This window comes from Seriola aureovittata, chromosome 13 (genome assembly GCF_021018895.1).
Source record: "Seriola aureovittata isolate HTS-2021-v1 ecotype China chromosome 13, ASM2101889v1, whole genome shotgun sequence".
NCBI lineage: Eukaryota > Metazoa > Chordata > Actinopteri > Carangiformes > Carangidae > Seriola > Seriola aureovittata.
The window spans coordinates 11361174-11388420 of NC_079376.1; the positions used below are offsets into that span (position 1 = coordinate 11361174).

The following is a 27247-nucleotide window of genomic DNA, read 5'->3' on the forward strand; positions in this document are numbered from 1 at the left end:
GAGTAGAAAGCAGGTGGGTGGCACTCAGCTCAAGCTCTAAGCCCTGCGTGTGCACGAGTGCGTGCACGCTCCCTCTCACTTTGTGGTGCTGGTTGAGTGTACTGAAATCATGTCAGGTAGACCCCCCGTAGAGCGCTGCAATGCATTGTTTGTAATTAGACACCCTCACAGTAGCTCACTACTCAAAAATGAGCAGTGATCTGAAGTTGAGGTGGTTTGTATGGGCGAGGTAAACGACACAGTGCTCATCAACAGTCTGCACAAACCTGCGCCAACAGCAGGAGGGGAGAAACCTGGGACACAGTTGACTTCGAAACTCTGACCTCCTTTGGAAAACGAAATCACAAATTTGATGTTTAAACATTTTAGAGTTGCATTCGTTTTGACGTTCCTGATTTGTTTTTGTGAAATTTGTCAAATATTAACATTGTAACACAATAATCCTGTTTTGATGATTTAATATGGTGTCATACATCAGAGAATCCGAGGTTGTGTCTTTTTCAGAAAACCTAGACCTCAACTCCTCACCTCAGGGGGAAGTCAGCTTTAAAACCGCTGGCTGTCATGGTTGCACAGTGACATGTGATACAACCTCAAAAGCCTTTTAGAGCGTTCTCAGTGTGTCTTCGCTGCATTTACTATCAGCGGGGCAACCAGAAGAGGGAGGAAAGGAGCTATGCTAAATGGAGAAAAATATATATGGATAAAAAAAACTTCTACAAATGTGAAGCTACTCCATATTTGTATCTACATATACCATTTTACCTTTTCACAAGAGTGAGTTGTGACTGGGCTTTTCTTAAAAGCGCCTGAAAAACGTGCGCATTGTGCACCATTTCCAAAACTCAGCCTCCCCAGTTCAAATCTTGAAACGGCTTCACATGTAACTGTGTTGAAAGGCTATTGAGCAGTGATGGTTGGTTTTCAATACAGCCCATTTTGCCTTTGATGTAGCGCTAGTGCTACAATTTGGCACTCTGAGTGCTTTGGTCCTGCCTTTTCAGGAGAAAAAAAAACAACTCCCTCAGAGAGCTATTGTTACTTAGACAGTATTGTCCACACAAATACAAGTAAGAGACAGAGGCACACACTTGTGTACCTTCACTCACAATCCTTCGGCACTTTGAACTATCACATGCATTCCTACTAGTTAAGTTGGTATGGTTTAAAAATCCCCATCCATCTCTCTCTGATCTCTCCATCCATCCATCTTTCACTGATATTAATTGCTGCAGGGCTAGCTGTCGTCTTTGTCTTTGTGAAGCGAGGGATCTATTAAAGAAAGGTGTCCTTTCAAAGTTAAAACTAAATAGCTGACTAAAGGGCCACTCCTGTCATCCTGCTTCTCTTCACAGGGCCCTGTCGTCCTCTGTGTATGCCTGGCTCTCGCCTGCTCTTCCTCTGATATGCTATGTTACTGCACTGGAGCTCCAGCACACCCACACTGTTATTTTCACTCACAGTCTCTCTCACTCTCCCTCTTTCTCTGTCCAGGAGGAGCAGAACAGAGGGAAGCCAAACTGGGAACACCTAAATGAAGATCTTCATGTCCTGATCACAGTGGAAGACACACAGGCCAGAGCTGAGATCAAGATGAGGAGAGCAGTGGAGGAGGTCAAGAAGCTCCTCGTACCTGCTGTGAGTATATACCCTGCACTTGGTCATATACAGACGTCATGCATGCAAAAGTAGCACCCTTTGACCTAATAAGATAAATAGATTACAGGGCAGTTGATATAAAGGACATGGTTTAACTCTGATTTAAGTGCAGTAATGCTGAGAGAAACATCTCAACTGTCTTAGTCCAAACAACAGGATAATGGGGCTACATATGGCACAACACCTCTATCCCACTGTTAGCATCCTGTTTACTTCCATATATAGACCAGGGGAACAGGTTGGCTGTACCCCCAGCAGAGTGGAAAAACATAGCTAGCTGCACACACCTCCTGTGAGTGCCACATTTCATCTCCGCATCCCCTCTGCCCCAACTTCCTCATACACTGCCACTGGTGATATCTGCTGGTAGATTTTTGGCATGCAATGTGTATTTTCCCTGTTAACTGTGGAGACCAGGTGGGCAGGGCAGCTGAAGGCCCAGATTTGCCATCAGGTGGCAATGCACAGGGCTTGGTGGTCTGCGGAAATGAGACCAGCCGATGCCAGGCATGCAAGGTTAAACAAGGGATGTGGTGTCATTTGAATGGTAATGTTGTTAAGCTGCTTTCCTTCGTGCACTTTATCCTGTAATTGCAGAACTATGCTTACATGTGTGCTTTGCATTTGCATTCTTTCACTTTGGGAGAAATAAATGCAGCAAGGAGGATGTTTGCCCTAAATATAGCTGCATCACAGTACAATTCATCAGCCTGTAATTTTTCAGTAGCAGAATTATGATGCTTTTTACAACCACTGGGCCAGTGAACACCCCAAGAAAGACAACCCCCTTTAATTATAAACAAATATACAATGATTAGAGGGGAGCAGGAAGACTGTATCTGTAAGAAAGCACCTTAAAGGGATAATCTGTATCTGTTCACATGGAAGTGTAGGCTAACTTTATTATGGCTATATCTACAGCCATGAGCTGTAACTTTTTGTTCACCTGACCTGCACATTTAAGATCTTACAAGAGGTGCCATTATGCTGAGGTGCTGCTTTCTGTCTAGTATGAGAGTTCCTCCCCGTCTGCCTCAGCGAGGCCTTAGCCCAGCCTGACAATGTGGAAAGCACTTCAATTCATGTCCTCTTGTTTAAGGATTACTTGTTTCTATTCAGCCTGCCTGTCACTTCCTTAGGCACTTGTTTTGTTTCTGAGTGCAGGAGTGTTTCAGATCTCCACAGCCTGTATGTACACAGAGGATGTTGACACACTTATACATGCACGCATGCACACAAATATGTGCATGCTCACACAAACTTGAAGATGAAGCCGTTTCTGGAAGCGACAATGTTCTAAAGAGTGATGCAGAATGAGTCACAGTTAACACACACGTGTAGACACATACACAACAAAACCCCTTTTGGCGTCCATTTAAGTCAATGACAGCTCTCAGCAGCTAACACTCATCTGAATGGAGTGCCACAAAAATAGCTTGCTGGCTCTTCAGAAATCTCTGTGCATTTCACAGCCTAACAAGTGCATTAAAGATGGTCTGGTGATTCAGGCCTTGAACCATTTAGTGGGTTAAGAAGAAGCTCTCCTCTTTTATTTCTCAAACACAAGAGAGCAGCTTCTAGCTCTTTACAGGCACTAATGAAATCTTGCTCATAAAAAAGTTTCACTCTACCCTTAATTCAAATAAGAGTTTTATAGAACTAATTAATGACCCATTGCAGTCCACCAGAGGCAATTTTTCCTTCAAGCAAGGCGTCTTTGCTCAATTAAATGTAATGAAAAGATCCTTCTAGTAGATACATATTATGTGTTGTGTGTTTTTCAGGGCCCATCAAATGAACCCATAAATTCTTTGATCCTTGAGGAATAAAATGTTCCTGTCTTGTTTTGTAATATAATAACATCAACAGCAAATTTGTCCCATATGCTTATATAGTCCTATGTTAAAGCCAATCACTCAAAAGTATATTTTTGATCACACTACGCAACATAATTCGTATTGTTAATAGGAATAAACCAAATTGTGAACCTGGCCTTTCATTCTGCTTACATCCAGCTCTTAATGCACATTACCACAGTGGCCTGTCACTTGCCAAGGGTATGACATATCTGAATGTCAATAGAAGTGACGTAATTTCAGGGTGGCAGAATAAGCGTTGAGTTGCCCTGTCCCTGAATGTTAGGTTGGTGCATTATCTACCAGTGAACCCCCCAGGGGACTATATTTTTTCATGTCATTACATGCATGTGCATGCAGACGTCATGAGTGGGTGGGCAGTAGGACTGGCTGGCAGTAATGCCCTTTATCATGCTAAACTAAATTGGATTAAAGTATGGACGCACTGGGTACACACTGTTCTAATGAAGGGCATCTTCTCCACATTTGGCAGCATAAAATCGCCTTTATTAAATTGCACAGGAAACAAAATGAGGTCATGCTTTTTATTTCCTTTCAAGGAACAGGCTTTACTTGTCATTGAGGAGGACCCAGCTCCAGAAGTGAAACAAAGAGGAGGGATAACCTAAAGGTTGTTTTGACTGCAGACCTGCTGGTAAATTGAAGTTAAAGGCTTTATAATGATAGTTTTGCTTTGAAATTATCTCATAATTGACTTGCTTGGATTAGAAGCCAGGATGTCTAGCACGGAAAAACCTATACTTTAAAACCAATTTAGCTAAACTCGCAGTTTATTTGTGTAATAAGAGAATTGTATTTTATAAAGGAAATGTTTTAACTGTAATGTTTTCATTTGATCATTGAAAGTTGTACATGACAGATTTGTTCAGAATCATAAAACTAATGAGTTGAATTTTTACCTTAGATAAAAGACTCTGTCAAGACATATGACAGTATTTACTGTATATTGTAAATACACATTGTATGTGTCTGAATTCATTATCGGCATTTCAGTGGTTGACATGTTAGTAGAGCAAACATTGACTATTGTGTAATGCCCTGTCAGTGGCTGCTCCTGACTCAGACTTTGGTTGACAGTTGAAAGATGGTACTGATGGGAAGTGTTAGGTTCACACTTGTTCCTCTTTGCCCTCGGTAGTGCTCTTTTGCACCCTAGTCCTGTGAACTTTTCAACTATCCATGAACTGGGAGCAGGGGAACATCAGCGAGATGAGAGAGACACAGGGAGGGAGGGAGAGAGAGATGGGTGGGAGAGCTTGATTGAGCTACTCTTTCAAGTGTGGATTTACTCCACTGATCCTGCCCTAGTACCCACACATATTCACACACTAGCTTACACCCACCAGCACACACACACATGGATATGCATGCCCGGAAAAATGCTTCCACATGCATGCACATACACACACATACTGACTAAAATGCCCCATTTATCCCTTGAGTCCTTGGTTAAGGCCCTCAAACGGAGCCGGCAGCAGAGCCCCACTGCACTTTAGGTAACCTCCACTTAGATACTTGCAGAGCTGTATGCATAAACCCTGACTGGCTTTTCCACTGCCCCTTTCTGTCCCCAGAAGCACTGAACAGCAATAATGACTCAACTGTAGGCAGCTATTGTCCTGTGATTGACAGCAGAGCCTGGCCAATTGTGAAAGAGGCTGGAAACCTGACTTGTGTATATGCCATGATTATGTAGAATGATGTAGCTATCACAAATAAGAATCAACTCTCGGCTGACATTTGTAAATAGACACCCGCTGAGGTCCAAATCCATCTGAATTACCTCCATATGTTATTAATGGTCTTCTGGTGCGTTTTAGTCCCCATGTCAAACAAAGCTTGCATAGCAAACACAGAAATTATTCTCTTGTGTGATTAGTCTTGGACTGCTAACTGTATGCATACAAGGTGCCACATATACACACGACTTTGTATCAAGCTAGCCTTCGGCTTCAGTGCACTTTCTATATAATCCTCATTAAAATGCCAAACATGTAACATGGAATACAGCAGAGGTACAGATAACACCTTTAATAGGGTAACTCAACCTAGAAATACTTGGGGCAAAAATCCTCTGCTTTGCTCCTCTATATGGGTTGAAACATTCAAGCATGTTGCATCTTTGGACACACACCTATTAAATTATGTCAGAGAAGATATTTTTTTACCTTTGACAAGTGAGATAACATATGCTGTGGCATCATTGTTGGGGATGAGATCAGAAGTAAAACATTCCTTAATGTTTCACCACATGTCGTGCAGAAGCTCCAAGTGATTTAGTGTAGATTTACTGTTTAATTGCCAATAATTATGTTAATTGAGATAGGCATTAAAATGGTATTAGGTTACATTAAAATGTACTTTTATACAGAGTAGGATAGTGGTGGAAAGGGGGAAGCAAGAAAAAGTAGGGCATCATTTACTTTTTTTTTTTTACTTTTACTGATAAAAACCTGATAAGCTGCCTTCCTGTGGTGCTTAATAGACTTAACCACTGTTAAACTAAACTTTTAAACTGTGCCATGCTTGCCCACAATGCCTGCTATATAAGCAGAGATTAAAGGTCTTCTTGGTCTTTTTGTGTCACATGTATGTGATGAAAAACAATTTGATCAGTCTAACAGTTTATTTAGATCTATGACTGGTAGTTTTTTAGGCTTTGGCAAATGTGACATCATTACAAATTTGTGGCACTGTGGTTGTGTCTGTTTGACTCTATTTGGCTGTATATCTGTTTTTGTGTGTCGATGCACATTTGTGTGAGTAAGATTGACAGTTGTGTGCACTGGACATTGTTATGAATGTAATTGTCAGTCATCCTCTCAGGTCACAGTTGTGTTTGAAGGGTTTATAGGAGAATTGCAGACAAGTGGACAATTGAACGAGACCATCTAAGACCAGACACAGGCCTTGTCCCTTAGGTAACCCTCAGTGTTTTCGCCTAAAGACACCTTTTCCTAATAGATATAAAGAGTGCTGGAAACGTCTTTGTGTTAACATTTTGCTTTTAGCCACGTGTAGATATGGCATTTCTTTTTCAGATAAATTAAAGAGACTTTAGATTTTTATCATGCAGAACTTTGTACGCACTGGAGTGTGTGTGGACAGCCGAATCATATTCTGACACAGGGTTAACACACATCTTCATGCTTCACATGCTTGAAGATTTAAGAGTAAGCCATTTTTTGCTTTTCTCTATTTCTAGCATTTGTCTTTTAAGTGATAATTCTAGATATAATTGTTAGGGGACAATGGCTTTGACCTTTGCATTATTTTTACTTGTAATGTTCCTGATATAGAAAATGAAGCATATAATTCTGTCGCTTATCACTGCAAGTTGCACTGTAAAAATCCCAAGCAGGGATGAATCCTAAAATGTAAATGTAAACACGTTACCCTGGAAACAAACCACCAGTACAGCACCTCATGCTTTCTGAGCGATCAAATTGTTATGCTCTGTTTGTGATATGTTAGCTACATACAGGGTTTTTACCCTGGTGAAAAGTCTGTTGATTCTGGTATTTTGTGATTTCCCTTGCCAGTTTTTTCAAGTTAATTTGTTTGACCTATGGGGACTGGTAGATTATGGTGTAAAGCAAATGATTTTCATTTCAGAAGAACTTAGGGAGCAGGTCTGTAAGCATAGTCCTATAAACTAGAAACTAACACCATTTGGTTATGTTTAAGGTATGTGAGATAATTTGATGAAGGAAGCCTGAGACCATGCCAGCCACACTGCCCTACATCCGATCCAGTGCAGTGATGGCTGGCACTTGCCGCAAGGTACATACAGTACATTAAGAGAAGTAGTCTCGCTAGCCTTTAGTCTCTCTCTCTCTCTCTCACACACACACACACACACATACACACACACACTGAAAAAGCAGGAAAGGTTAGGTTTGAAAGGAGAACAGCACACAGAGAAAGAAAGAGCTAGTTGGCGCTGAGGCACTTTGGCTCCGGAGAGCCAAGTGCATGTCTCCCTGAATGAAACTGTCATTGCCGAGAACAAAGTGAGCATGCTAGCAGCCCAAGCAGACCAGCGGCCTCGAGCGCAACTCTCCATTTGCAGCACAGTGGGAACCCTGTCCTGCTTCCTGGCTTCAGCTCACCACTCCCGCTTGTGCTCCAACCTGCTTTCGGTTCCCTCGATCTTTCTATTGTGCCTTTTTAAAGATCTATTTTTGGTATTTTCTCACTTATGTAGTTCTAGTCCACATTATGGAAATTAAGAGATGGTTCCATTGCTCCACTTTTTATTTTCATTTTTGTAAATGCCTTGGCAGTGGCTAGCATCGTGAAAACTTTCCATCAGTTGCCACCGGTTTCATTGTAGTCCGTCTAGGCCAAGGCTAAGTTTCTCTTTTGGGAAACCTGTATGCCCCTTTGTTCTTACTCCAGTCTCTTGCTTCCCTGGGCCTGAGTCTCTCTTCATCTCTCTTTCTCTCTCACTCTGCCTTGGACCACCTTTGAGGAAGAACATACAGTAGATGGTGTTTTTGTAAAAGGCAGACAGATGGACCTTAATGGAAGCCAAGTTTGGCGATCTGCGGGGTGTTGTGTCTGTACTCGCCAGTATGCATCCGGCTTTGCAGAGTGTTACAATAGCAGCACCATCAGAGCCACTCAGACAGGAAAGGCACAGAGAGAAGATGATGCAGAACATGCCGAGCTAGATTTAAACAGTGGAAGTCTGTTTGAGGCAGCGGTATACTGACTTTGCAATCAATAAACATCCCTTTTTGTTTTTCTTTCCGTTTTTCTAGCTCTCACTCTCCTCTCTCTCTGTCAGCAGTGTATGACAAATGAGTACAAAACACCATCTGGCTGCATCCATCCATGTGTGCCTCCCCAATTAATGATGTTTATTCTCCGTTAGGCCTACCTATCACTACCATTCTCCACTTATTTACTCTTAATCTACTCCCCTCCCCCTCCCCCGTCACTACCTCTGTCATGCATGATATCCAGCCATATCCATGTACGGAAGCTTATGTTTCTCAGTGGGCCTGACTGATTGGCTTGGGTGATGCATGCCTGTAACTGTGCTTGATGCACGTGGTTTAAGTGGCTCTGAATGCAATACTCATACAATGTGGGAGTTTATCTGTCTTTGGTTACTGAAGGGAAACAAGTTTAGGTGTGATGAAACTAGTTTAGGTGTGATGAAACTGGCTTGTCTGTTTCTATCATCCCTGGACATCTTAGATTGCACTCCTACCGTAAAGTGTATCACCTGTAAGCCACGTGCAAGTCCTGCGTTACAGCTGCTGAGTAAAGGTGGTCATAGGCACACACATCACACTATGTGAGAGAGGCTATAAAATCTGTTCATGCCCCATGTACTGTACGATTTTGTGCATGTTAATGTGATGAATAACAAAAGTAGCTATCATCTCGCTATGCCTGCCAGCTCAAGTAGGCTTAGAGGCCTTGCGGGTAGGCAGTAGGTAGATGGTTTTAGTCAACCTGGCAGCCTTTCTTTCCCTGTTGGCTGTTATTACCTTCATCAGGCTAATGAAGGAGCTGGATTGGATCATATTAACCTCCTGATCTCCACCTCCCAGGACACCGTAGCTACAACAGGCTGGACTGCACTGCTGTGTGTGTGTGTGTGTGTGTGTGTGTGTGTGTGTGTGTGTGTGTGTGTGTGTGTGTGTGTGTGTGTGTGTGTGTGTGTGTGTGTGTGTGTGTGTGTGTGTGTGTGTGTGTGTGTGTGTGTGTGTGTGTGTGTGTGTGTGTGTGTGTGTGTGTGTGTGTGTGTGTGTGTGTGTGTGTGTGTGTGTGTGTGTGTGTGTGTGTGTGTGTGTGTGTGTGTGTGTGTGTGTGTGTGTGTGTGTGTGTGTGTGTGTGTGTGTGTGTGTGTGTGTGTGTGTGTGTGTGTGTGTGTGTGTGTGTGTGTGTGTGTGTGTGTGTGTGTGTGTGTGTGTGTGTGTGTGTGTGTGTGTGTGTGTGTGTGGGGTGAGCCCGTCCCACCTGCACGTAGACGCTGCATCTCCCACATGAATGTTAATCATCTTTTTAATTGGCTTCCTTGACTTGGTGACCTCTACTTGAGACTGCAAGACTGCATCACTGTGCTCCTCCTTCAGTGCTGTTATGCTGTTTTCTTACTTTGCCTGTAGAGTGTGAGACTGGAGCTGGCCTGGAGGCAGGGTGACCTTAGACTCTCAACAATCCTCTTGTCCTCCACTTTCATCATTATCCATCTTGACATCCTCACACTCTTTGCACTCATTTATCCAGCCTTTTGGTCCTTTTATACCCTGCTAATACATTTGAGACAGGTACTTCACAGACACCTATTGAAACCCTGTAACCAGGAGAGCAGAGGAGAGCAAACACTAAAACTGTGATGTATAAATCGCCTCTGATTAATGATCTAGAGGTGATAAGTGGGTAATTGGAATTGACCACTTAGACCGTTTTACCACAGGAAACAGATGTGGCTTTTGTGACACGTATGCCAATAATGATCACTACTGCATGTCATTTGATTGGTCAGTGTGTTAGAAGTGACCATGATTGGCCAGGTCAGATAAACATTATTTACTCAAGCATGTACGTTGACATTTCTACATCCACTGCTAACAGCCTTTTTCTTTATTAACTTCTTGGTTACATAAATAACTAGCTAGCTGAGGTCCAGCAGCCCCTCTTCAACTGCACATCAGACACCAAAAAAACAACAAAATGCTTTACTCCTTTGGGTTGAATGTTGGCATTAACCTCAAACAAATGAATGCAGGCTCATACATGACCCTGTCTGGTGTCCCAATTTACCAGTGCAGAATGGTTTGAACTAGGGCTGTCCCAAACGATTATTCTTTAGTTTGAACATGGCCACACATGGCCACAAATACAACCTGTCACATCACGTGGAAAAAATCACAAATAAAAACCCACAATTATTGGCAGTGAATCTGAAAGCTATTTTTACCTGGGCTTTGTGGCTTTCAAAGAGGAAGAGAGAATGAAAGAGAATATTTTTGTATTCATCACCTCAGAAATGCGCAGGAGGGAAAGCCACCATACTCTCTCCTGAAGACCAGGGTCGATGGCGTATTTCACTGTTGGCATACTTTTTATTTCTACTTATTTACCACCAAAAATGTTATCTCACTTCTCCCTATATAGGAGTTGTCTCTCTGAGTGTACATCATAACACAGAAGAAAAACATATTTACAACACTGCCATTTGTTGTGGTCATAGTTTCATCAGGATAAGTTATTTACAACGTCAGTGCGTAATTTGAAGTATAAGATATCTCAAATTTTTGTTTGCCTTGTCTTACTCTAGTGCTGCATATAGAATCTATCCATAGTAAAGGTGTACATTCATTCTCTTGTCCTACTCTCTTCTCTCTTTTCCCCTTCTTTTCTTCTTACCTGTCTTTCCCCACCCTCTATTCCCTTCAATGTGTCCTTTAGCTTTTCTTTCTTTCTTGTGTATTTGCCCTGTCTCTTGCTGTCTGCTGTTCTCTTTCTCTCTCTGGGTGATTGAAGGGACAAGCCTTTCAGCACTGTACTCACTTATATTACTGTAGCAGCAGTGGCCTGAAGCCACCACATCCTGTTAACAGCACACAGGTTACAAACCACAGACCAGGCTGGAGATGTCTGTCTCTACTATATAAATCACAAAGTCATGAAGCATGACAGTGTCACTACATAATAAAAGTATTCAAAGATTTTTTTTCCCTAGATTGTATGGAAAGGATGTGCCACAAAAAGCATCTGTAGTTACTTAATTGGACCAAATTTTAATGATTCTTCAGTCGCACACAATCCTCCTGTGTAAGATTTTTTTATTGCTTTACAACATACGGTAACTATTGAGCTTCTGTCCATGTGTTCCAAGTCCCTCCTGTCAGCCTAAACCCGGCAGGGGGGACTTGGTCTGGTCTTGGCTAGAGGGTTCCTCCCCTCCACATCTCCATCTGCCCATCCCTCCTCATATCCAGCTCCATGGCTCTCCTGGCGGGCAGACAGGTGGTACTGACCCTAAAGAAACAGCACCCCTGTAGGGTACAACCTGCCTAAGCCTGGCAACCTTCCCTGGTCCTGTCCTCCTCCTCTTTAATTTCCTGGCCCTAGCACTGAAACGCAGGCAGACTTCCTCAGTTAGTTTCAGCCTGGAGAGACTTGGCCCACCCTGTCTCCTATATGTAGCTGAAGAAAGCTAGAAAAACAATCTACAGCAGGTGTGAACAGATAATGCTTTTATCATGATGATAAATGTTAATTATCATGAGATAACGGTCAACAATTTAAAGCATCCCTACAAAGGAACAGTTTAATGCAGTGGCCTTGTAATCACGGGAGTATTTGTGTTTAATTTAGATAGAATTTCTTGTGTATGTGCATCTCTCCAGGGGAATACCTATAGTAAGCTCATTAGTTGTTGTGAGGGTTGGTGTTTCAGAAATGCCATAAGAGCAAATAAAGAGACAGTGTGACTTTGAATTCCTCGCTCCCTTCTGTTCACCCCATCATCAGGAGTCTGCTCACGGAGCCAGCCACAGAAAATGGTGAAAACTCCAAGGCGGGGAAAAGATTCAGATTGCAATAACATTTGTGCTGAATGGCATGTTTCATCTCCTTCCCCACCTTCCCTCACTTGTTTTATCCCTCTGTCATTCATCAGCTCGCTGGTGAGGACAATTGGGGAAGAAAGACAGCAGCACAGTAACATGGATATGCACTGTGAGGCACATTCTACAGATGCTAAGAGTAGAGTAAATGATATATAATACAGAGACAAATGTATTCTTAAGCCATCTAATTCACAACAGTGATTAATAAACAATTAATTACTAATATAGACTTGTTGAACAAGGCTAAATGTCAGGATGCTGGAGTGTAGAATACTGCCGCTAAGTCACTTATCGTCTGCAATGACTCTGTGTCTTTAGGTTTGGAAACTTGTCATTCGAGGTCCTGAGCCCAACTTCATCACACCACAATTAGCACTTTCTCTCTTGTGCTCTCTCTTGAGTTCTTCCTTGCCTTATTTCTCCTTGAAACATCATCCTGTTGCTAATCCATCTCTTTCATTTCTTCCCTCTAAGGGGAATTAATCCTGTTTCTTCTCCTGTCTCATTCATTAGATTTTTAAGTCCGCCAAGATCCCCAGCGAAGGTGCATTCTATGTACACAGGCCCTCTGCACCACTTACAAAATTGCCTTGCCCGCTTGTGCTGTCCTTTTAATTTCAGTTCACACACATACACATGCACTTCAGTCCCTAGCCACGCAGGTCCCTCACATTGTAAAATAACCTCCTTCCTAATCCACCTGGTTGTGCTTGGCTCCTCCAGGGGGTTTTTTCAAGTGTCCTAATACAGTACGCTGGAAGGAGGAGGCGGGCAACAAGGCAGGCTGAGAGGCCCGGGCAGTTTTAATCTGCCCTGGTCCTCCAGTGACGAGGGGAGGGACCCTGCAGGCCCCTGTCCAATCTCTCTGCCTCTCTTTGAAGGTCCACTTAATCCCTTTACAGAGAAGCAAGGAAATGCAGAAGTGTGCGTATGTGTGTGGATATTTTCATGTGTGCATGTGTGGGTTGATTGTAGGGAAGCTGCGGTTAGGACCCTGCAACTCCAAAGGCTCAATGCTGATCAAGACTTATGCACATTGTCTCTCTGCCACTCTGTCTCATTGTCTTTGTCACACACACACACACACCACTTTATACATTGTCCACCCGCAGTAGCTTCTGAACTTCCCCCAGGGCCTTACCAGGGCCAAGCATCAACATCTGTGTAGTGGGAACAGACGCACACACACACACACACTCTGTGCTTTCATCTCTGCCTCTCCAGTGACTGTGTGTCCCAGTGTTTAGGCAGGAAAATAGGATTGTGTAGAGCTCAGCGTTTAGAGAGCCCAAAGGCCGCCCGTCAAATTCAGCTCCTACAGTCTGTGATGCCTCGCTTTGCCAGCCATCGCTCAAGTCATTTCAAACTCCATTCTCTCAGTCCCACTAGCCAACTCTGAACTGATGGCTTTCTTTGTCTACTCCATGATGTCTCGAGTGTAGAGGCTTCGCTTTTATTTTTTTCATCGCACTCAAAGTCCCCTTCTTTTCTCTTTCACACTGTTTTTGTTTGTTGATGTTTGCAATACACTCCACTTGCCGTCTATTGCACTGACTGGTTTTCCCACGGTGGAACTTGGGTTGTGTTCATTGGGGCACAACAAAACTAAAACCAAAGATTATTTTTTCTGTTCAATAAGCTCTGTTGAAATGCCAATGTTTTTGTCTTGCCAGAGAAGGCACACAACCTCTGTAACAATAACGTAGTGAAAAAAATAGAATATACTTTTCAACAACGCATTGAAGGAGCTTTACACAGAACAGCTAACTGTCTCGTAGCTCTTCAAGCTAGTCTGTGCTGAAAATTTTAAAAACTATCACAGTGAAAGTTTTCTCTTTGGTAACATGGGGACATATTTTTTCAGTGTCAGATTCAGTTTCATGTGAATGAACTGGATTCCCAGACCTGATCCATAATCAGCCTAGCATGTTGACATTGACACTTTGCAGAGAGAAGTTGAATCGAGCCAGACAAGCTGAGGAGGAACGCTTGCCTAAATAGGTTGTTACAAATGACGGTCTTTGGCTGACTGCACATATCCAGGTAGATCCATCCAAGTGGTTCCAGGTTTGAATCCCATGTCTTTCAGGAGGTACTTAGATCTCTGTTTTATGAGAAGACTCCAGTGATCAGCTCTGAGTCAGGATCTCTGAATCTGATGCAAATCCCTTAGCAGCATTTAAAGCTCCCAAATCATCCCTGGCCAAATCCCTTCAAGATATTCCCTGCTCGATTGGATGGCATTAAAGGATCGCAGCGACAGAACAATACACCGTCTGGCAGCCTGGTGGAATGAAGGATAAAGAGAGTGGGGGGGGGGGTGGAAGGAGAAATGGAATAGCAGTGGGTGACTAAAGTAGTAGAGATTGAAGGTGCAAATTGGGAATATGGGCTGGGATGACACATGATAGTGATTTATCGGTAGGTTATTGGTTATTGGTTGTTAGGGAACAGATTATGAGAGAAAGGGGACAGGAAAAACTGACAGCTGTTTGTTGGGCTGTACAGCATGGTGGGACTGCATGATCCCTCCCTCCCCTGCTCTTAGCCTGTAACATCATCTGTTTGTCAAAGCTGGTGCAGGCCAACAAGCTTTAATAATATATCTAAATCGTGTTGTTAAATCTGTATATATTTTTCTAGGTTATTTATATGAAGTTTAATCCGCTCTTAATGCTGTTATGTTACATGGAATACCAGCCCAGTTTCTGAGGATAAACAAGATCACTCAGAATTTCCGTACAGCTTTTCCCCTGTACTACTGGAAATGCTTTTGATGGGAGAGAAAAACTGTTATTTTTTTTCTCTCTCTTTCAGTTCTAGAGAGTGCATTGAGCTAGTAGAAAAACATATTTTCTTTCCTTCTCTCGTTTTCCTCGCCTTTCTCCCGTCGGTGACACTGAGTCCATGTATTTGTGTGTCAGTTGATATTGATGGGGTTAGCACAGAGCACCAAGGCTGCCCACTTCACTGTTGTCCGGCACAATAAAAGGTTGTTATAAGTCCCATAGATCGAGAAGCCAGACTGGGCCCGCCACCCATATATACATTGCGTGTTATGGATAACCCGAGAGAAGCTGTGCGAGTAAACTAGGCTCTACCAATTAAATTAATGCTTCTCTGTGACATATTGAATCACCCTGAGCAACCACCATTGCTAAATCAGACAGAACAGAGGCAGCTCTGTTACTCAGAGGCCTTGGCACTTATGAGCTTTGTTATGATTCAGACAGTGGAGCATTAACAGAAGAGTTAGTTCCTGACTTTGTAATGTGCCACTTTAAACTGTACCTCAGTAAGCTGTGTGATTGACAGTAATGGGGCGGAGCAGCCGTGATGTGTTTGTAATAATCTGACTGGAGTCAGGTTCGCTTCTATGCTAATGAGCTAGTGTGTTGGTGGTTTAGCATAACTAATGGCGCACATTGCTAACAGAGCTGTCTGGGAGTGAGGAAGGGAGCAAATGAGTAAAGGAGAAATAAAGAGGCTTTACGGGAGTGTTGTGAAGGTAGAAGACAGTCAGAGAGGAGAGGTTGCAGGAGATTGCGTTGTTAGTCTGTAGGGAAAAGGAAAATACAGTTGAGTCCTGATTCTCTTGGCAGATATGTTCACAAAAGCCGAGGAGCAAGGCAGAGGAAAGAAAATTGCCTTTGAAAGTGCTGCAGTGAATTTGGGAAAGGACATGCAGCACTTACTCCCAGCACGAACTTTAAACGTGCTCTTTATGAAAGAGAAAAGGTTATAGTTGTTTGTGGAGTGTTTTTATGTAGTTTTTACTGTAGTTTATTGATACATGGTCTTGTCATTGAAAAGTTGACAAAAAAAATGTGTGTACGTGTGGCATGTATGTATTTTTTAAATTTTTGCTGGAGTAGTTCTTTGATTTATGGTGTTGTTTATGAGAACATGGGAATCAGATTTGCTGCGCATCGCATCTGTGTTCATTTCTTACCCAAATCCAGCTTCCAAGTTTGCTTTAGTTGACTTGAATTGATTAAACTTTCTTGTCATTTAATTATTTAGTGTGGAGATGTTTTGAAGCTTGCTACAAGTACTCATTCCTTCCTCTTCTCTAACCCTACGCTTCTGGAGAGTGTGGAATTGTTGATAAGTCGTCTTGGCAGCGTGGCGAGAGTAATCATTTTCCTCCAGATGTTAGAGTTTGGGAAGGAACCAAAAGGGAGTGGAGAGAGGGAGGGGAACAGGAGAAAAACCAGCTGCCGCCACTACCAGTTCCACCCCTCTACATCAAGTCATCTACTCCTCCCTCCCCAAGGCTCCCAGTACCACCTCCTCCACTCTGGTGAATTTTTCCCCCCTCCCCTCTCATTCTCAGTTCTACACATTCTGCCTCTCCCTGTATCCCAGGAGGCAGCCAGGGCAGGCTGTGTTTACTGCTGAGGTAATTGGAGTAGTTTGGAGAGAGCCTGACCCTGGCCCTGCTAAGGCCTAAGGTGTGTGTGTGTGTGTGTGTGTGTGTGTGTGTGTGTGTGTGTGTGTGTGTGTGTGTGTGTGTGTGTGTGTGTGTGTGTGTGTGTGTGTGTGTGTGTGTGTGTGTGTGTGTGTGTGTGTGTGTACACACATGCATGTGTGCATACACCAGTTTGTGATGACTGACAGTGAGGCCAGGGAAGGAAAGCAGGCCTTAGCCAGTGTCAGCCCACTAGGGAACAGACAAATTGGTTTTCACTACGCTGTCTGTCTTTTCTTGTCTCATATTCTCCAGCTATCCCTTTCTTCTTCCTGAATATCTCTCCACCAACTCAATCATTCACGCTTTCTCTTGTACATGCTCTGCAGCGCGTTTTCTCCTCCTGGTACTCTTTTGTTTCACCTCTCTTTCTTTCTCTCTCTCTCTCTCTCTCTCTCTCTCTCTCTCTCTCAACTGCTCATCATTTCATCTCTCCGAGCTGAGCTGTTAGCTGAGCTGCATAGACAGTGACTCTTGCCAGATATGAGCAAAGACGCCCCCTCAGTTGCAGCCATAGACATGAGCAAATTCATCCAACCTAATCCAGGCGCCTGTTGTGTTTATCTGTGGGTGAGATGGATAGGAAAAGGCCCAGAATTGGGGTGTCAGGGGGAGAGTGAGGGTGCAGCTCTGTTAACACTCTCAGACAGCCACTCATCTGTTGCTCATTGTCATCCAGACGCACACACTATATAAGTAGCATTGAACATAAGCTCTATTGTCTGTAACAATTGGCATTAGCTGCAGTTTGTATTCATCAACATATGGGCACAAGCTTTGATCAGGCGAGAGGCACAAAGGAGTGAAGCATGACAGTGATTTAGCATGCATCTAGTGACCTCATCGCAGGGTTGTCAGGTAGGCAGTGGGACACGGCTCACCTACTTTAGCTCATCGCACTCCCGTCTCCCTTCTCCTCCCCCCTCCTCCTTTTCCCTCCTTCCCTCATCCCTCTGTCTTGCTCCTCCCTGATAGCTTTTACCGCTCTGCTGATTTCACAAATAGGCCTCATTGATTGAATCTGATTCTTGTGGATAGAGCAGCTTTATTGAGTGGCTTTTTCGCTGATGGACAGGAGTGTGTGGGTGTGTGCATTTCTTTCACACATGCATGTGTGCATGTTAGGGATGATAAAGAAAAACTTCCTTTTCTCATCCCTCTTTCACTCTGTAATCCAGCAGCTATTCCTCTCCTGGGAATTCCAGCAGCCAGATCATTACAGACACATATACACACATGCAGCATGCTCACACACACAGTCCTAGTAATGGCTGTGTCTGAGCGAATGTTTTATTATGGGTGGTGCATGCTGACTGAGGAGTCTGTTAATTGTGGCGACACCTTGAGCAAGGCAACATTAAAGTGTTAACTGCTCTCTGTGGTGCTGTTCATCAAACATTCATCTAAGCTGTGCTTCTGTGGTAGGAAGCTGGCCCAGTACACCCAGGGCTACACAGTTCAAACCAAGAATATGTAACTTTTGCTGAGGTGCGGCAACAGCGGCCTCTGCAGACAGTGGTAATTACAGGACACTGGCGCATTAAATTCTGTTGGCCTCTGAGACCGATCGGTTAAGGGTACTGCAAGCAGCATACCGCTAGAAGCTAAGACGTCATGTACAAAAAACAAAGCCTATCAGCCGCTCAGTGCAAACCAGCAATGACGCTGTCAAGTTAGCACTCAGCTAATCCAACTAACCGAAATCATCTGAACCATCGGCTGTTGAGTGCTCAAGTTTAGATGCTAGGAGCTAGTCTGTCTGTCATTGCCCAATGTCCATACTGAGAATACTAAGCTAGCTTCTTCTTATAGCTAGATGTCTATTGACCCAACTATGGTCTGCAGGTGGTGGTGTATGACCGAAAGCGTTTCGCACTTATTGTGGGAGATCATAGCCACTGAACATAAGCAACATAGTGCAAGAAGAGGTGTTTGGGATACAAGTCTGTGTGCCATCATAACAATTTTGAAGCTGTTATTTTAAGGTAAAAAGTCAATCCATGTTCACTCTGGTCACCAAAATTGTCTTTCGGTTTCTCTCGATCTCGCAGCCATTTTGGATATGCAATTTTATTTGTTGTGTAGGTTAAACCAGAGTGCTGACATTGCTGGCACTTCTCAAAGCATCCACAGAGCACTACAGAGAACAAAAACAGAGAAAAACAGGGAAGTGTTGCAGCAGGGAATTCGTATTTTGATGGGGAAAAATGAGCTTGTTTCAGATGTAAATCAGAAATGATCTGTCGGGGTTTGGGGGCTTTAGCTAACAAACTGTGTTAGTGAGAAGATGGAGCTATATCAGCAGCACTCCACTGGGGATACACACATTTCACACACAGCAGCGCACACCTCATCCTAGCAGCAGCATCTGTGCTCTTCCCCTCTCGCTGCCCTCTATTTTGTGCCTCTCTCCTCTCAATAGGCAGTGTGCCACCTAGGCAGAGTTGGATGGATGGTGGCACCCTCTTCCCCCGTGCCCATTTAACCCTCACAACCCTGCAGATCCATCATCATACAACACAAACACAGCCCTAACATTCATATCCCAGCATATATTTGTCCTGAGCTGCAGCCTGCTGCCAAGTCCTTTGTATCTTGTGAGAGACCAGCCAATCTCTAATGACCCCAAAATGTGTTCAAATTTTTCTGAATTTTAAAAAGTTAGTCTTGTCACAAAATATTTTAATTGTAGCTACAAAGACACTATGGATCTGTGGTTCTGCAGTTTGAACCTTGCTCATGAGGGCTGCCTGCACTTGATTCGGGATGAAAAACTAAGGAGTTTGTAAATGATTGTTGGGAGATGGCAGACCTGTGTGTTAGGGAAAGCTAATGACAGGTAAGGTTTTTTGCAGAATGGATAGTCTTTATATAGCTCTCATTAAATAAAAGGCAAAAACAAATGTTTTTGTTGTCATGATAAACGTGTTAAGATGTGAAAGCATCTTAACACCCCCCACCCCCCATCTGCCCGACCACACCCACCCCCTGATGATTTGCATCTGGTGAAGTTATATTTTCTTTTTGTCTTGCCTTTTTCCCTTTCCTTCCCTCAGTTTTGTCTAGCAAGTCGGCTTGGCCTACTTCCAAAGAACCACTGACACAGTTTTTAGGGAAACACACACAAAGAAGGAAGAAAAAACAGCTGCTTTGAGTCATTAGTACATTTTAGCTTGTGGGGGTTATTTTTGTTTGTTTGTTTGTTTTGTTTTGTTTTATTTTGTTTTTTACTTTTTTATATTTTACAAGTTTGTAGAGGTCATGGTCTGATTTAATTTGTGGTGTAAGTAACTGAAGAGAAGGAGGGAAGGAAAAAAAGGAAGAAGCAAAGATAACAATGACAAATTGTATTCAGTGCTATTTACTTTGCACACTTTTAGGTGTGATAGGCAGCTATTTCAGGTCTTGTTCATGCATGTCTACAAGTGTTTGCATAGAGGTTGCAGCATCTAATTAGAAATGTAAAGTAAATTTTGACTCTCCATTGAGGAAGGTTTACTTGCCCATGTTAGCCATTGACCCAGGCCTTGTTTAATTAACCTAGTGATGTTATCATTGTTGATGCTGTATGTCAAGTGGTTCTCTCCTCACCTCTAAGGCTGAGGGTAAGGGAACAGAATACGGCTTGGCAACAATTTAGGAGGTGTGTGTGTGTGTGTGTGTGTGTGTGTGTGTGTGTAAAAATGTGTTAAAATTATTGAGGAATGCATTTTTTAATAACCGCTTAATGTGTAATTAGGATAATTGTATCACAGGGTTTTGATTTGATATTAAATACCGGGTTCACAGTTGTGCATTACCATGTTTTTTTTGAGCACAGAACAGAATGACTAATGAATTTATAATTTGTAATTTTTTGTAATGTAAAGCGGTTTGTTTAGTATCATATTTTTGATGATAGGCCACAGTAAAATTGTAAATTTCTTCAGCTCTGGGAGCACATCAAATTTTGATAAGAAGAAAAAATGTGAATCATGTATGTTGCATCACTAGTTTTTGCACCACTGGTCTTTTGTCTGTCTTTGCAGGGAAAAATGTAGCTTTGAAAAATGTTGGTGTATTTTTGTGCTTTAAGACTTCCCCAATAAAAGAAAAGAGAGACAGAGAACTGTGGAGGTAGTGAAGGAGAGAGAGAATTTCCTTGCTTCGTTAATTGGCAGCTCTGTGGTACACTAAACATTGCACACACACACACACACACTCACTCACTCACGCACGCGCTTTCACACACACACACACACACACACACACACACACACACACACACACACACACACACACACACACACACTCACTCACTCACTCACTCACTCACTCACTCACTCACTCACTCACTCACACGCTTTCACACACACACATACATACACACTGAAACTGAAAACTGTGAAAACTGTGACTGCTCTGAGGCCAGTGCCTTATATTTAGTCAAGGGAGACCAGCCTCTGTCACTTTTTCTCTTGCTTAACCTAGCTCTTTTTCTTCCTCTCTCTGTGCCTGTGTTGAAGAGGAGTCTCAGGGGAGGGCTTAACTCTGAGCCCTCGTTCTTTTTTCCTTTCTTTCTCTCTCACCCCTTCCACGTCTTTCTTTCCTTATCGTCCTCTGAATGGAGCGGCAGACTTGTTGTTGAACTGTGAATTAGTCCAGGAGACAGACTCTGCGCAAAGATAGAATAGAGAAAAGAGGGAGGTTCAGTATCTGCCTTCCTGCTTTATTACTGTCACCACATTACTGTGTTTGCAGGTGATGCGTTTACATGTAGATGCAGAGTGCATGTGCATAAGCCTTTGTGTTCGTGAGTTGAAACAGTGAATGAGCGAGCACCACAGCTTTACCTTTTTATAGTGGCAAAAAGCATGAAATCAATAGTTCACTTAAGGTGAATCTGAGGTCAGTGAGGTTTCGCATGCCTGTCTTTGAACCTTTTAGTTCGGAGAGTAATTCACATAAGGCCCCGCTGAAATTGTGATGTACAACCTGGAAAATCACAGGGGCTTCTGTGTTGTCATGGTTATTGAGTGTTCGGTAGCTTCAGAGGAAATGGAGTTTGGGGGTGTGCAAAAGGGAAGGGGGGAATGGATGGGTGTGAGTGGGAGGAGGGGTGCTATCTTAATTGCTTTCCGTGAATAATTTCAGTCCCCTAATTTGGCGATAATGACAGTGGCTGCTGCTTTTGTATTTATTTATCCAAACATTAATTGACAGGACTGACATTAGCCAGGGCGGTTATTGCGCATTTGATTGCGCACAAGGGAGCAAAGAAAATTACAGTAATTATCATTCTGATATGGATTATGAATATGCATTCCCACACTTAATGTTTCTGTCAGCATTTTAGTAACAACAAGGCACTCTGCCATGACAACAGCACTTTTGCTTATCTCTATCTCCGTTTCCCTAAACCCAATCCAACCGGTGCTCTTGGAGAACAGATGACATGTCTTGTCCAAATGATTTAGCTGCTCCACTGCTGCTTTTTAACAACACGGTCATGTAGTTAGGTGAGAAAGTTGTCATGTGGATTGTTTCAGCTGGCCTGTAAAGGAGTGGGATTTATGTGTGGTTTGTTTTTGTGGATAGATGTTAAAATTTTCTTCTTCTTTTTTTTTTTCTTTTTTTTTATACAGGCGGAGGGAGAAGACAATTTGAAGAAGATGCAGCTGATGGAGCTTGCAATTCTGAATGGGACATACAGAGACAACAACATCAAAACACGTAAGTGAGACGCCATGAATACTCTCACACATATCCACACTCCACATAGTCCATCTGTTTTGCACCATACACAACTAATCTTTTGACTGCATTGACTATACATACTTTGTTATATCAGAGAAAACATAATCTTTTATTTCTGTGTTTCTCATTAACTAATACTGTTTACCTTCATCAAATTAATGTGTAGTCAGATCTCCTGTGTACATACCATCATATTATCTCTTCTGACCATTAGCAGACCTCTCTCTCCCTCTCAAGCTCTCCAAACAATTCATGTTTACCTACCCCTCCATGAGGAGGACAACTTCCATTCCGTTCTTCTCCGTACTTCTTTCCTCCTCAACCATCCCACCCCACCCCCCCATCCCCCACCCCTGCAATCCAGATGCAATCGCTCTGTATCACTTGCTCTTGGCGGACTCTAAACCTCCAGCACATTGCTGTATTCCACTTGCTCAACTCTGCATGTTCGTCACTAGTTCACACATCTACAGCGTTTTCTCCTTAATCACAAAGTGTCATTTCTAAATGCATAATCACATCTGGATATGGACAGAATAAATCCAGATCTTGTGCAGTTGTTCTGAACTCTTGGTTATGTGGTTAATTATTATTCAAAATTGAATTCGAACATAATCAGAAACTCATCAAATTTATAAAATGAAACTCAAAGTGATTAATTTCACTTTTTAATGTTCCTTATTTAACATGCTCAAATGGTAGCCATGATGAACTAGCCCACCACCTAACCACAGTTACCATAGCATTTGATTTAATTGACCTGCCTTTGGGGAAGCTTGTGTGGCACAGCACGTAGTACATGCTAATGCAAAACCACTTGAAAAATTATTTTTGTGTGTTCATTTGTACACCATCCAATCTAAATGGACTGCTGACTTTATAAAGGACCAACAGTCCTTAAAATCACCATAAACTTGAATGTAACATTGTCCATCAGCGATCTTCATGTCAAATACAAAAGTCTTACCAGTCTTTTGTGAAATCTGCTCCTTTGTGTCCTCCTCCCTATGTAGTCAACTGCTCCATTTCTGTAAATGTGTGTGTTTTTACCTCGCCTATGCCATTTCCACTAGATGAATGTGTAGCTGCCATGGTGATTGGTATGCTTTGAATGCATTGGGATGACAGCAGCATTTTGTGCTTCTCGTGTTTTGGTGTGAGGGGTTATTTTTTATTTTGTTTGCTATGTTGACCTTTTCTTTGCAACAAATTGTGGCTTTTGTGGTTCACCACCATGATCATTGCATGGACTAATTTTCCCTTTTGTCCCCCTTCCTCCCCTCTCTCCTGCCACTTCCTGTTCCCTTTTCTTTTCCTCCTTTTGTATTTTCACCCTTCACTGTTCATATGTGATTATGATCAACCACACTACACTTTATCTCTTGTTCTCTTTCTTTCTTTCTTTCTACTCCTGTCCTTTGCTCTCTTGCTTATGGCAGCCACCCTTGCGTTCTCTCTTGCAGCGGCGGCAGCAGCCGCACAGGGCCCCCGTCTCATAGCAGCCCCTACGGGTCAGGTGTTGCCTCCCCAGGCACTCCGGCCCCCAACACCAGCTGGGGCCCCCATCATGAACCTCATCCGGCCCACTCAGATGGCTGCCATGCTGCCCAATGGCACCCCCACCCTGGTGCCTCCCACACCGGATGGCGGGCTTATCTACACCACCCCTTACGAGTACCCTTACGCCCTGGCACCCACCTCCCTGTTGGAGTACCCCATCGAGCACAGTGGGGTTCTAGGTAAGAGAGCCTGGGGAAGCATGGGTGCGGCAGGTACAGCGGCCAACTTTAGCCAGCCTGGACAGGAGGGCAGCTTGTTTTACCCCGGAGCTGGGGTGCTGGACGCGGCTTCCATGAGCCACAGTCAGGACTTGTTGAAAGGTAAATATGTCGTGTCCACCTGAGGATCAAAACAAACAGACAAACTCACAGGGTGGATGTGCTGGTGAAGCTCTTGGTAATGGGGATGATCAGCTACAGTATGTGGCTCATATGGACGCTATATTAAAATGGCAAAGGGGGACAAATCTTACCTTGTGAGGGCTAGGCTCTTGGAAAGTTCTCTTCATAATTTAGACTGAGGTTACTTCACTGTTTTTAGTTACGCTCTCGCCAAACAGTTATGCTCTCAGGTTGACATTGCCTCTTTTCTGCAAGGTTCATATAGGAGGACTTGGCTCAGTGTGAAATGAAGCACGCTGACAGAAACACGCTCACATACACGCAGCCTGCTCTCTAACCCTTTCATGCACTGGCCTGGAGGCATATTCAGTCTGGCGGCAGATCCCCTCGGATTTCTGCAGCTTTTGAAATCATTTCTCTGCGCTGTTCTCTGCAGGCAGGCCTTGATGCCTGCAGATAGTCCCCCTCTCACTCCCACTGGGGATGTTCATTAAATTCCTCCAGTCTTCCCTTTTTTCTTCTCCTTCCCCTCTCTCCATTGTCTTAGCTTCACCCCTCTTGAACTTGAGGTCTGTGCTTTTACCTGACGTTCCTCTTAGTGTCTGTGTCAGGAGTACAGTTCAGTATCAGGGTGTATATGTTATATTCATTCTCAGTGGTGCTTTAAGCTCAACACATCTGCTACCAAAGAGGCAACTGAACATGTATGGATAGAGCAGTCTGATATGAACACCGTATGTTGTATTGATGCTGCAGTTAACAAAAGCAAAGAGCAAAGAAAAGAAGAGCCTTTGTCAGTTGCTTTTCTGCTTTAATTTGACAAAGTACTCCTTTAATGTTCGTGCCATCATCTGGCAGCATCAGACACAAGTGTGATTTTTAGGTGACCTGTGGATTTGAGGTGCCTCTGGGAGTCATGTGTAGAACAGACAGGGGCAGCTGACTGGCTTTTCTCTCTTTAACTTGCAGGGTTACACCAGCTTAGTGCATTTTATTTACTCACACTATCGATTGGTGCCTTCAGCAACACAGGGCCCTGTGGAACACACTCACTCTCATACTCACACAAATACTCGTGCACTTGGCTCGACTGCCTGCGCTACTGTATCTAGCCGCCATTGGCTTCTCTGAGAATAAGGAAATATCAGGCCATCTGCTGCTTCAAAGTAGTGTAGGTGGCTGCGTATTCATCAGCCAAAACTTGCTCTTAACTTGACAATGCCAGAACAAAATCCTTGTTGAATTTTTTTTACTTATTTCATATAGCTCCTTTTCCGCTGAGATGGCTTGATTTTTTTTTTTTTACCCTTAATTCCTGCACGCATTGCATTTTTGTAATACTTGAACATACATGACACACACAACAAACACTCTGCTTGTGTCATTTACACGAGGAAGTGCCAGGCACTGCAGCAGGAATAGATCAGTAGTGACAAATATAGCAGGTAAATGACAGCCTCTGCCACCATGGAACAGATTGACCTGGAGAGAAATGGTGAAAGAAGGAAAGAGAAAATGAATGAGAGAGGGAGAGGCAGGTGGTATCTGGCACTATTCAATTACCATCAGCGCTGTATTGGATTTCCCCACCTTTCAAAATAAAGAGACAAATTTCTCTCAATCCCCCTCTGGATCCCACAGGAAGCAGAACATTATTTTTCCAGACAGCCCAGGAGCCTGTACCCTTTACCTGCCCCCTTTTCAAAGAGTCCTCTATATAACTCTGAGCACTGTGGAATTTTATTACTTAAGTTATGCATTTTTAAATACCAAGAAAAACTCCAAAAAGGTGTATTATTTTTTTCTACTGCATTTTTCTAAACGTAAAAAAAAAAAGAAAAAAGAAAAAGATATGTGTGGTGTGTAAATGTACTATAATCTGTATTATGTTGCTATTCTGTGTATTGTTGTATTATCCAAGCATTATAATGATAATGGTTAAAAATGTGAATGTTGTTACTGTAAAAGATGACTGTTTTTTTCCCCTCCTCAAAGTGAATGGTTTCTAACCTTGTGGACCTGTTACAATCTAGGTGCAATGGCTACTAAAGTGAGACGGCATGACACGCGGGTCCATCCTTACCAAAGGATTGTGACCGCTGACAGAGGTCAGTTTAGTCTCTTAGCTACACTCTACTATTGACTGATGCATTTCAATGATTATTATGCCTATTATGCCTCGATGCCTTAGTTGGGAGTTTGTATATTGTCTATATCGTATTTTTATTTTTTGTTTTGTTTTCCTTTCCCCCCCACCACCTTTCCTACCCCATACATCCACACACCAGCTAAATGGTTGATTGTGGTCTGCACATTTTGTTTACATTTAGTACTTAACATATACAATATATGTTGACTGTGTATATGTCAAAGCTCAGGCAAAAGTGATCTTAACAGCTTTTGGTTCATGCAGCTGTGAAGCCAGGACAGGTAGTACTTTGCAGGCAGTGTTGAAGGTGTGTAATGACATTCCTCTGATGTGAGATTAGAGCCTAAAATGGGGCAGGCTTGTTCCCATACATGATTTATCTCCTTAGCTCATAAGGAGCAAAGAAAAAGGAGAAGCATTTCTATACTGTATCTGAGAGACCTAGTAGGCAGAAGACAAGTAGCCATGCTGCTACCAGGCACCATTTCACCTTGAAATTTAAATTTATTTTGGATTTTATTTTTCTATGGAAGACAGACACGCACAGACATAAGCTGAGGTAGCTTGCATTCTCTCCAGTGTATTGCAAATATATTGAAATAAAGCTAAAATACATTTTTAATATTTCAGTTGTACATGAGGTACTGTCATTTTATATTTGAGCATTTTATATCAAATGTATTTATGGTTCTTGTGTATATTTATATTATATAAAAATATACTGCTAAATAAAGAGAAAGAATCGGAAAACATCGATTCATCTATTCATTGCACATTTAACACTAGTCACAGTTATCCCTCACATAACATCAGTTATTGTAAGTCCTCCTTACCACTAATCACACTGTTTGTAACTT

At 42.9% G+C, this 27247-nt stretch overlaps 1 protein-coding gene across 6 annotated transcripts in view; it reads left to right on the top strand.

The window, feature by feature from the left end:
• qkia (QKI, KH domain containing, RNA binding a) overlaps positions 1-27247 on the top strand; it is a 79415-nt gene that overhangs the window by 45170 nt on the left and 6998 nt on the right. Inside the window, exons 4-7 of one of the 6 annotated variants that reach the window (XM_056393521.1) lie at positions 1495-1638; positions 22229-22316; positions 23780-24220; positions 26275-26349. In XM_056393521.1, coding sequence (XP_056249496.1) covers positions 1495-1638; positions 22229-22316; positions 23780-24220; positions 26275-26349 — 748 coding nt within the window. Of the gene's footprint in view, positions 1-1494; positions 1639-22228; positions 22317-23779; positions 24221-26274; positions 27013-27247 lie in introns of those variants that run through there. The other 5 variants (XM_056393524.1, XM_056393520.1, XM_056393523.1 and 2 more) reach the window with 5 other exon arrangements.